Source organism: Danio rerio, chromosome 8 (genome assembly GCF_052040795.2).
Source record: "Danio rerio strain M-AB ecotype USA chromosome 8, GRCz13ab, whole genome shotgun sequence".
Lineage (NCBI taxonomy): Eukaryota > Metazoa > Chordata > Actinopteri > Cypriniformes > Danionidae > Danio > Danio rerio.
Genome location: NC_141028.1, coordinates 53,100,020 through 53,112,241, shown reverse-complemented (window position 1 = coordinate 53,112,241; position 12,222 = coordinate 53,100,020). Strand labels below are relative to the sequence as shown.

Here is a 12,222-nt window from a genome sequence, read left to right as displayed (position 1 = left end):
GATCCTTTTCGTAATACTCTTGATTTCACTTTCACTTGCGTATACCAACATGTCATTATTTTTAACAGCTTGTTTTGCTTCCTTTTGGCAGTTCATTTCACTGTGGCAAACACTGATGAATTAAGGGACTAAGCTAGGCATGTCCAAACTCAGTGCTTGAGGGCCGGTGTTCTGCAAAGTTTAGTTTCAACCCCAATCAGACACACGTGGGCCAGCTAATCAAGCTCTTACTAGGCCAAAAATGTCCAAAGTTGGTCCTGGAGGACGGTGTCCTACATAGTTTAGCTCCAACTTAATACAAACTTCCATTCAGGTGTGTTGAAGTATTTCTAGAAGGGCTGGATTAGCTGGTTTAGGTGTAGTTTAATTTCTGCGGTCACGCCATCTGCGGTTCCGAGAGAGACAGTCATGTGATCTGTGCTTTAAGTTGTAGTGCGCGTCTACTCTGTTTTGCGGTAAATTAAAGACGCGTGTGTTTAATGCCCTGCAGTTTTATAATCTTGTTTCACTTTTATTCGCGTAAATGAATTCACATGAGAGATAATCAAAAATCGTCACTTTTATTCATATTTGGGTGTATAATGATCATGACTTTGCATGTAGGCTATGCTATTATTCTTTTGTTTTGCTGTAATTGTGTTTTATTTGCGAGTTTAAAACAAAATTAATAGTATTTAAGTCATTACCCGGCTGTCAGGACTATTCACATTCCCTTTCATATTTACAACCTTAACTTAGGTGTTTACTGTGTAATTATGACTGTTTTATTGGTTTATTTGTGTTTTTTTTCTGTAAATATTTCCCTCTTTTTCATGTGGAATGTTGCTAAATTAATGAAAAAAACATTATTATTATTGTACAAATGTTTATTTTCTCTTCTTAAATCACATATAAATATCAACATACAAAAATCTTGTAAAATACGGTATTTTTACCTAAAAGTCATTAGAAAAATCCCCCCCAAAAAAACAATGTTTTCTACAAACTTTATCAAATTATTATTCTACATGTCCTAATTAACCACTGTGCCCACTTTCATATCTTATTACTGTTGCATATTTTTATAATAGCGCACTAAAATCATGGGAAATACAGTGTTTTTACTGAAGAGTCATATTTAAAAATCATAAAAAAATAAAATCAAATTGTTTTCTGCCAATTCCACCATATTATTAATTTACATCTCCTGATGTGCCACTGTGCCCACTTTCATATATTTAACCTGGGGTTGGAACTAAAATATGTGGAACATTGGCTCTCTAGGACCGAGTTTAGACAGCCCTGTACTAGGCTTTCATGAAACATCCTTGCAGGTGTGTTGAGGCAAGTTGGAACTAAAATCTGCAGGACACCGTGACCGGCCCTCCAGGACTGACTTTAGACACCCCTGGACTAAGCCGAAGGAAAATAAATAAATTGTGGTAGTTAATCACTTGCTTTTCGCTTATTTATGTAGGAATATACAGTCTGATTCTAGAACAGTGGAACCAACAAAATAGACAGATTGTGTAGATTATATCAATATGCACAGGTATAAACTTTATTTGACCTAAAAACTTATTTGCATGGGCCTATATTAATCAATAAAAGCACATGCAGCTCTGAAAATACTGAAATATTGCTAAAGATATAATTTGTGCATTTTAGATCTTGGATCGTTTACAAGGATAGAAATATGGAGTATCGGCCTTGAGTAAGTCACATTAATTAAAAACGCATTCAGACCGTAATATATCACAGATTTACTGTTTGATTAAGTTAATTTTAAACCTTGGAAAACCATTGAATAAAACTATATAAACATTAGATAAATATCGTGTGTTAGTGCCTGCTTGTTATTACTGCCGTTCCACAAATGTGATTATTAAATCACATTAGCAGCAGTTCGCTAACATGCGGTTTCAAACAAGCCTATATCACATTTCCCGAATGTCTGTGGCAAAGTCTCAAAAACGGGACATTTGATTGGTTCATCTATGTGTCACTCAAAGCATCGTTTCTCTTATTGGTCCACTGCGCCTTCATGACATCCCCCTCTAGTTATTATATAGTTTAGCGGCCTTCATCCGGTCTTTTCTCTATTCGACTGCAGCCAGTGAAACACGGTTCACGCGCTTTAGCACAGCATCCCGCAAACGGAAAAGAATCTAAAGCCATGGCAAGGCCCAAAGTGTTTTTCGATCTGACCGCCGGCGGCAGTCCTGTTGGAAGGGTGGTAATGGAGGTAAAAATAACTTAATATCTGTAAATAAATTAGATTTTCGTGCGTGCAGGCATTTGTAGTAACTCTCTTTCGTGCACCGTTAAATCGCTTTCTTTGAGGAAGCTGCTCTGCCGTATTGCAGCATGCGCTAGCCTAGCGTTACCTCTGAATGAATTTCACTGCACTGTTACCGCTTGGCCTTCATACTAGACTAATTATAACTTTAAGTGTTTATTTCACGATAGGTCACTAAACTTTAAAATTTAAATGTATACGCCTGTGATTTTTGTAAGCTAGAAGCTAAGAAGTTGTTCACAGATTTTAAATGGCGCTCCATTGTGTAAACGCCCAATCACCGCCGATTGCCTCCGAATCTTCGTCGTTTCTTATTTTAAGGCGGTTAACGGCAACATAAGTTCTTGTTGGGTTTTTTTGCTGTTCAGAAAAAAGGGCTGCCTAATAATGTGTACTCGTATTTTAAGGCATGTTAATGTTTTACCGTATTCATGAACCCGGTGGTTCTTGGCGCAAATAGTTCTAGCCGTTTCTGCCATTCTGTTGGCTGGGTGTGTTGAGCGTGTCGCTCCTAGTCCTAAAAATAGCTAATTTTGTAGCCACTTTATGGGTTTACTGCAATGTGCGTCGAGAAGCAGTTGAAGAGCCGCTGCTAGGGCTAATTTTTCGTGACCTGTAGCGGTTTTTCCTCGGGCAGTGTTTTACAGTAGAGTCTGTCACTTTTCAACGGAATGCGGCTGCTGTGCGTCACATGAGCGAGCTGAACTTGTTTCTAATTAGTAGCAATGGCGGTGTGGCGTGATCATGAACTTGAATGCCCTAATGCAGCTGCAGTGATTTTAATGTTATGTTTTATTATCTTTTTAACAGCTGAGAACCGACGTTGTCCCCAGAACTGCAGGTATTTATGCTTCATTTGTGTAATTCTATTTATTTACTTTTAAAGGGCTTTTACGCTCGTATAGAAAAACCATGTTAAGTTTGTGACGTTTTGGACAATTTTCCCCTTTTTTCCTGCAGCATTCAGTTGTAATCATAATTACCAAGCATTCATTGTTTTCTCATTTAACATTTAAACTGGTTAGTTTGCACAATGACAGCATGTAGTATATAGAAAACAAATATATTTTAAGTTTCATAATAAGCCAAGTAAAAAAAAAAAAGGTAGATTCATAGATTTATGATTACATATTTCAGCCCTTTGAATCGTGCTTGGAGTTTACACACACTCTCTGCACATGCTCTCCCGTATATTATGCATAGCCTACCGCAGCTAAAACACAGGTAAATTATGCGTGGCTGCGTCACAGTAGAGGGAGCATTCACTCATCTCCAGCGTCTTATCCAACCATGTGACCTCTCTGGGAAGCTCTGGGTCCTCGATTTATAATGGCCCTATGATCTCCAAAAAGGAGTTAAAATACTCTAAAATCATGGCGATGAGAGTGAATGAGAAACAGAACAGATCGCGGGAGGCACAGTAATGATCTAAACATTACATTTTGTTAGGTTAAATGATTAGAGCACTGAATATATCGCAAGTGCAAATCCCCCTCTCTCTCATTGAGTGATCTGCTGTCAATGCTTGAAGATTAGCCATATATTTGAATAGTCTTGCAATAGTAAACCGAACTTTCAGTTGTTATATGTAAAAAGGCCTAAATACATGCAAGTCCACTAAAAGCTGGCTGGAGTTTTTAGATAAAATTCATTTATTTGTTAACATTAATATTTAATAATATAACTTTTTCTTGATTTGAGTTGAACTTTCATCATTTGCAATGTTTCTAAATTGCATTGTAATTTTTCATAACAAATTTTATATCTGTTATTTTTTTGGTGGTTCGCTTTGCTGTGGCAACCCCTGATAAATAAAGCCTGGTTTATACTTCTGCGTCAAGTGACCGGCGTAACTCACGGCGCAGGCAACGCGCGCAGCTGTGCATTTATACTTCTGCGCGCTGTCTCTGTTGGTCTGCATTAACGCTTCCGAAACGCTAGTTGGCAGTGAGGTGTAAATGTTCCTCTGTGTTGAGTTTCTTCGCTTCTGTTTTGCTTTTCCTGAACACTTCCTGGATGTACAAGTGACTTAAACTCGCTCATTTTGAGGCAGGAACCGGCGGATGTGCAACAACTTTAACTATGAGGTAAACGCAAAACAAAACTTTCCATCCGGAGCTCCTTCATGGGACTCCACAGTTGTAAACAATCGCTCGCGCCATTCGCGCGGCTCTCGGTCCCGCCTAGACTCGTCAGTGCTACCAAGCGGACCAATCACAGAGCCTGCGCTACGCGTTGTTGCGACGTGTAGTTAAATTTTTTGAGAGGTGCACGTCAGTGATGCCACGGTGCTGACGCATAGCCCTTCGCCGTGGCCGCTGGCGTTTGACGCAGAAGTATAAATCAGCCTTAAGGAACTAAGCCGGAGTAAAATGAATGGATTAATTTTCTGTAAAGCTGCTTCTGGCCATGACGCGTTCACACCTAAAGAGATGTTTAAGGAATTAAATGCAGCATCCTTCATTTATTCTCTTGGGTAAGGCAAAGATCTTCTCTCAAGGTTCATACCTGAAGGGAAAATGTGCTTAATGCATTATAAAATTTGAAGCATTAGAATTGGTGCTCAGTATCAGCCGATCACCATGACAAGGAATCGGTACTCTCAGCTTCAAATATCCTGATTAGAGCATCCCTAGTTTTAACCCAACTTTGCTGTCAGAGCAGCAATACTCCTCCTGGCTGTACAAGACTGATCTTGGTAAGTCAGTAAATACACCCTTAGGACAAAGAAGTATACTTAAGTAAAGGTCAAGTATATAAAGTATACTTTATTTAGTAAGTATACTAGTATCAATGTTTAGTAGTGTACTTTAATGTTCTTCCAGAAGCCTATTAGGGTGCACTGCAGTAACAAAAGCTGAAGCCTTAACTAATATGGACAGGTCCCAAATGTCACACAATCTGATTTTTCTAAACTTTTTTTTTTTTTTCTCTCTCTGTAGCATTCAGTTTTATTAAATTGTCGAGCATTCGTTTTCTGAATTTAACATTTTAAAATTGTTAGGTTACAAAATGACAGCATATAGCAAACTTTTTTTTTTTTTTTGATTCAAGTGTTTTTTTAAAACAGCACACAAATCTTAAATTAATAAATAGTAGTTTACAGTTAATGTGTTCTAAATTAACTAACTTGGGGTGGAGGATGATATCAAATTGAAGTTTTACCAACTGAAACATCACAAATAATAGTTCAACTTTTTTTTTTCTGTAGTCTTCAGTTGTTCATGACTACCAATCATTTATTATCCAAAACAAAATGTCACATCTACGATAACTGATGTTTTTCACCAGCATTACTTATTCTAATTACCAAATGGGAGAATTTGCTGGAAAATGGCTCAATCTAGTTCAAGAAATATCAAATTGAAGCCTTACCAACTGAAATAGACAAATGTCCGAAAGGTTGAACTCGGTTTAAAGTGCTCCTTATCTGTATTGTTTTTCAGAGAATTTCAGGCAGTTGTGCACGGGTCAGCCTGGCTATGGCTACAAGGGATCCTCTTTCCATCGTGTAATTCCTGGTTTCATGTGCCAGGTATGAACAATTCGCTCTCAGTATTTGCTGGATTTTGCCTCTGTTTTGTTTTAACCTGGAGTCTTTATGGATACAGGGAGGTGACTTCACAAACCACAATGGAACTGGTGGCAAGTCCATTTATGGCAACAAGTTCGCGGATGAGAACTTTAACCTGAAACACACCGGCGCTGGCTGCCTGTCAATGGCCAATGCTGGCCCCAACACCAACGGCTCCCAGTTCTTCATCTGCACAGCCCTTACATCATGGTGAGTGTCATTGTGAGTGGCCGTGAATCCTGAATCCATTCCGTTTTCCTGACCCCTTTTACTCATCCACCGTCTTCATACAGGCTGGACGGCAAGCACGTTGTCTTTGGACAGGTTGTGGAGGGCTTGGATGTCATCAAGAAAGTAGAGGGCTTTGGTTCCTCCAGCGGCAAGACCAGTGCCAAGATTATCATCGCTGACTGTGGCCAGCTGTAAACCTCGACCATTACCTTCACACATGCCCCAATATAGTACTCCTCAGTGTCCCTTTCCGAAATCCTGCCGCTACCTGCAACATTCCTATCCAAGTTTTACATCTGGACATGAATCCTTCAGTCGTCCATATTTGTTGCCTTTGCTGTTTTTGTTGTTTTTTTCTTTTTGCGAATGAAGTCCTGTAGGCCTGTCATTTGTGTTAAAGTCTGAAAATAAAGGGGAACAATGAGTAAACCGGTTTAATTTACGATTTTTCTATTGTTCAGAGCAGTGGTTTCCCAGCCCTGTTCCTGAAGACACCAACAGTACACATTTTCAACCTCCTTCAAACGCCAAAATCAACTCCTCATAACAGACTCGAACCTGAAGCTAATGGTTCTGATAAAGGAGACATCCATAATATGTGCTGTTGGTGTACCACCAGTAACGGGGTTCGAGACACTGCTTTAGAGCAGTGATTGGACTGGAATTGGGACACTTTACAGAATGCTTGGTACCTTCAGTTAACCTTGTTCCGTTACCAGTGCATTTGCTCTGATTTGATAATTTGACTCTTTTTCTTACAATACGTTAACATCAGAACAGTTGAGATTGCATATGTAAATGGTCACTTAGTTAATTTATACTGTAGGGTGAAAATGACAGTAATTTCTCAAACTAAAACCTAAAGGTGCATCCTTGCAATTTAATTAGTCTAAAATGTGATTTGTACAGCCTTGAGTGTAGAGAGCAGTGCTGTTACTAAGTTAACGAATCAGTCGTCCTGTGTAAAGATTACCAAACTTTTCAGCCCATCACTCCTAAAATAACAATTTCAGTGGCTCAAGACCCCCAATATCCTTTGAAGTGGTTATAAATATACAAATGTATTCAGTTGTGGCCTTTATTTTTAATGTATGCGAGTGCAGGTGCTATAAAATCAATCTGCTGCATCTGACACTATTGCTGTCTTCAATGTGGTGTAATAACCCCAGGCAGCGCAATCAATTAAAAAAAAAAAATTAGGGCTCATGGCTTTTTATTTACATGTTGATTTTTTTTTTTATGAACTTTGTTTCTTCTGTTGGTTGTGGATAAAATATGGTAATTCTAATAGTTTAATAAAATTTATTTGATTTTGAAAATCGTCAGGCAACCACCACACTTCGGGGAACAACTGGTGTAGTGCAGCGGTTCTCAATCCTGGTCCTCGGGCTCCTTCTCACTGCTTATTTTGCCTTACTGTTGTTTATAGAGCTGATTTAGCTTCCTACAAGAATCAGCTGTTGAGATCCCTGTTGTGTTCATTGTGCATGTGGGATATTGACAACCTGAAGTTCATTCATTCATTTTCAGCTTAGTCCTGAATGAACCACTAACTTATCCAGCATGTTTTATGCAGTGGATGCCCTACCAGCATAACCCAATGCTGGGAAACACCCATACACTATTAAATTCACACACATACATACATTATGGCCAATTTCAATTCACCTATAATGCATGTCTTTGGACTGGGGGGGAAACTGGAGCACCCAGAGGAAACCTCATGAACAGAACTTGAAGTTTACGTAAAAAACAAAACATTTGCTCTACAGCACTGTTGTAGCATTTTCATTTACTGCATGTTGAAGTGTGAATGGATGTTTAGCTGTGGTCATGTGATTAGAAGTCACGTCTTGCACATGTTCTCTGAATTGAACACTTTCAAACTGGAATGGTGGCAGAATATCCTGAGGTCTGCTTTGGACATCCACACTTTCACCAGGCAATTATGGTCAAATGGAGCAAACGTTTGAAGTATTAAGAGTAAACTTGTGAAAAATGCGTAGCTGGGGGCTAAAAGAGAAAGAGGACTGAGAACTAAAGTGCTATTTAAAGGCTTAACTAGGGTGATTAGGCAAATCACTATACAACAATGGTTTGTTCTGTAGACGACTGGGGAAACTTAAAGTTACTAAAGAGGGTTTCACTTAAGAGGGCTTATGTTGACCTTAAAATGTTTTGTTTAACTGCTTTTATTTAGCTTTGTTAATCATAATTTAGGAAATTTTGAAAAGGAAAACAAAAGGGGGAATCATTTTGACTAACTGAATGGCAGAGTGCTGCTTCAACTGGTATTGTGCCAAAAAACATGCTGAATTCACTGCTTAATCCAACCACACCTTCTAACCTTCCCTATACTGGAGAATGAGGAAGGCTTAATCTGACTGGGTTGCGTTGGGTTTTTTTTTTTTTTTTTTACTACAGCGATGGCAAAGGTACACATCCGTAAGTAGATGTACAGATACGTTTAAAACGAATCTGGTAAAAGTACAGACAGGGCTGGAGCAAGCTGTACTGCCGCTCAAGGCAAAGGAGTCTCACGCTGTCCCCAAATGAAAGTGAAAACGGAAATGACCTGAGGGCGCGGGTGTTGAGTGCCGCCCTAGGCGCGGGGGTGGGGGAGGTGTTGCGGACATAACTGAGGACGCGGATGTTGATGGAGGCGTCGCGGAAGCCGCCCTTTCTATGCTGCCGCCTTGACGGTCGCCTCTATGGACGCGCCGGCCCAGACTACACGTTAGTACTTAAAAGTAAAGAAGTACGGCCTCAAGAATGTACAAAAGTAAAAAGTACTCGTTTCAACCAGTCCAAAAACATGCAGTATAGGTGAATAATAGATAACTAAATGGGCAGCATGTATAAGTGTGTAAATGTGGGTATGGATTGAGTGTTTCCCAGTACTGGGTTGCAGCTGGAAGGGTATCCGCTGTGTGAAACATGCTGGAATAATTGGCGGTTCATTCTGCAGTGGCGACCCAAGATAAATCTGGGATGAAGCTGAAGGATAGTGAGTATAGGTAGGTAACTAGAACACAATTCTGTAGGCCTGTCTATCTATATAAACAATGTCTTACATCTTACACTGAATTCTGTCCAAAATTGAATATCTTTTTCGGTAACACTTTACAATAACAGTACATGAATAATGATGTATTAATATGTTAAGTTAACATTACTTTGTTATGAATTATTGATGAGTTAAGGTATGCACTAAACATGCATTAACTTTATCTACAACATTCGTCACGAGTTCATGTGTCAATAACGACTATAGTTACTTGTTAGTACTTGTTAATTAATGTATTAATTTAGGTTTAAGCTAAATGTAACCAACATGAACTCATGAGCTGTTAATGTATAGTTATGTCATGACTTTACTTGGAGAGGCACATCAATATTAACTCATCCTTAACTACTCATAAACCCCTGTTGATGTTGATAGTACACTTTTCTATTGTTATTCAGTGTAAACTCACCAGTTGGACTTGCATAAGGAGTTCATGAGTAGTTAAGAACGGGTTAATGATGATGTGCCCCTCCAAGTAAAGTCACAACATAATTATACATTAACATATCATAAGTTCATCATGGGTAAATTAATGTATTAATTACCACATTAGTTTATGCTTAGTAAACAAACAAGCATGTACTAACAAGTAATTAAGGTAGCCGTCATTCACACATGAACTAAGGTGAATCATGTTGTAGTTAAAGTTAATTTATGATTAGTGCATACCTTAACTCATCATTAATTCATAATAAACTAATGTTTAGTTTACATATTAATACATCATTATTAATGTACTGTTATTGTAAAGTGTTACCTCTTTTTCTTTTGCAAACTTTTTTTTTTTCATTAGGCTACAGCTGCTTATTTCTTCAGAGCAGCTGTTAACCCAGAAATAAAGAAAATAAACCACAATGCATACTTTTTAAAAAAGTGTTTGATTGTTTAATTACTAAATTTACAAATCTTTATTTAAAAAAGCACTATATTTCCCGATATTAGATTGAAAGCCCATGCAGTAATGATCGGAAGTGGACAAAAAGCATTTAAACGGGATGTTTTTGAACTGGAATGCATCTCTCTTGTTTACCTGTGATCCGATCGAGCAGAAGGTGTCTTATTCAATAGTATCTGGATGCAGCCTTTATGATGCAAGCTGAGATTGCATCACTCAGCAATGCAATGTCAGACACAATGCACTCAATGAAGTGAGTGACGGCCGACGGGTAGGGTTAGGTGAGCGGATTAAAAAGCATTGGATGCAGCTCAGATTGCACTGCACAGAGTCTGCAGCCAGACCTCTCTCGTCTTATTACTCTGTAAACAGAGCAGCATTGTTAAATTCGCCGACTCTCTCTCTCACATCTGCGAAGTCATCCTTGCCTTTCTCATATTAATCTTCATAAACTAGTTCACGTACGGTGCACGGTAGCCGCACAGTGCAGCAAGCGGGAGCACAATGAGGAAAAATAGATTGTTTGCATCAAAAAGGCGCTCGTATTACTGCGCAATGAAAAGAAATAATATAGATCGCACCGCCAAACACATGAAAACGAAGGTAACGAGCATGGTTTTTAAAATGTAAGTAGAAAGTACAGATATTTGTGTAACAATGTAAGATGTAAAAGGTTGTTAAAAAGTAAGTTGCAGAGTAAAGTACTGTCACCAAAAAAATCTACTTAAGTACAGTAACAAAGTATTTGTTCTTCATATTTCCCATCTCTGCGCACTAAGGACCCTCTGCATGTCTGCAACAAGAGTCTGTTGCGGACATTATAATCCATAAAGCAGGTAACAGCAGATTTTGGCGTCATCTGAATGAAAGAGAAAATCACTTCACCCAGTCCCATGCAAACACTGACCAACATTTTTTTTGAAGGCGAAGTCTCTTGATATTCATTCATTCATTTTCTTTTCGTCTTAGTCCCTTTATTAAACGGGTCACCACAGTGGATTAAACCGCCAACACATCCAGCATGTTTTATGCAGTGGCTGCCCTTTCAGCTGCAACCCCTCACTGGGAAACATCCATACACACTCATTTAAAACACATTTAGCTTACATTTATACAATTTAGCTTACCCAATTCACCTATAGCACATGTCTTCTGGACTGTGGCCTGCTTGGCCTACTGACAGAAGAAATTTTGGCATATAACTCAGCCACACAATGTCTGATCTGCCTGAAACTTCACACGTTCTATAAGATTCCTCTCTGAACACATCTACATGCCAATATTAAGTCGCAGTTGTAGCGCCACCTGCTGACACAAGGACGTTTGGCTTATAACTCAGCCACAGAATGTCTGATCTGCCTGAAATTCACAGGTTCAATGAGATTCCTCTACTGAAGACATCTACATGCCAATATAGTCACAGTGATAACGCCACGCCACCTGCTGACAAAAGGAAGTTTGGCTTATAACTCAGCCAAACAATAGGCTCGTTTGAGGTGCGCCTCGCCTTGACTGTATTGAAAACGAGAGCCGGCATCTGCAGTAAGAGGAGGGCTCAAAAAGTACATCAGAAGTCGGACACTTCCCGAATCTCACTGTTTTGCCACTTGGAAACGTCACCAGTGGCGGAGATCACGTTCGCGTTTTTTTTTTATCATGGACGAATGACCTCATGAAAAAATACTATGGTGATTTATAGTAAATATTATAGCGTTTTTGAACATGTTTTTCCAGGCCGTACTCACACTAGGTACAGTTGCCTTGAGCCGGGCCAAAGCATGCTTGTCCCCCCTCCCGTCTCCCCCGACGGCCCGCACTCACACCACAATCGGGCCTGGGCACACTTAAATCATCGATGCTGCGCTGTTCAGTGAGAATCGCTGTCACTCAGCAGCACAGTGGAGATTTCTCTAGTTATATCAGTTCAGTCGGTTTGATATGCAGTGACATGCAGTCAAGTATTTCGCCAAACAGTCCTTAGGGATGCTGGGACACGCAGTCAGATATTTCGCCGAACAGATCCGCCACTTTTGGCACTCATAAACAATCATAAAGCTCTCGTGCTGCAGGAATGAGGAGGTCTGCTGAAGGTGCAGCTGTCGTGAAGTGAGGGGTTTGCGTATTTAATAAGCTACAGCAGTTTGCGTTCACTCAACAGTAAGAATGATTAATAAATC

General features: G+C 39.4%; 1 protein-coding gene and 1 long non-coding RNA gene across 2 annotated transcripts; one reads left to right on the top strand and one right to left on the bottom strand.

Annotated features, from left to right (window-relative positions):
- Positions 1–2,071: 2,071 nt before the first annotated feature.
- ppiaa (peptidylprolyl isomerase Aa (cyclophilin A)) lies at positions 2,072–6,516 on the top strand. The gene is given in 5 exon segments (NM_212758.3): positions 2,072–2,224; positions 3,089–3,119; positions 5,725–5,813; positions 5,890–6,062; positions 6,146–6,516. Coding segments are annotated over 5 exon segments (495 nt in total). The 5' UTR covers positions 2,072–2,155; the 3' UTR covers positions 6,279–6,516.
- A 755-nt stretch (positions 6,517–7,271) lies between these two features.
- Positions 7,272–11,505, bottom strand: LOC147842850 (uncharacterized). Its single transcript, XR_015498536.1, has 3 exons — positions 11,351–11,505; positions 10,262–11,218; positions 7,272–10,221 (listed from the first exon to the last, which is right to left on the bottom strand). It is a non-coding gene; the product is annotated as an uncharacterized LOC147842850 (long non-coding RNA).
- Positions 11,506–12,222: the final 717 nt, after the last annotated feature.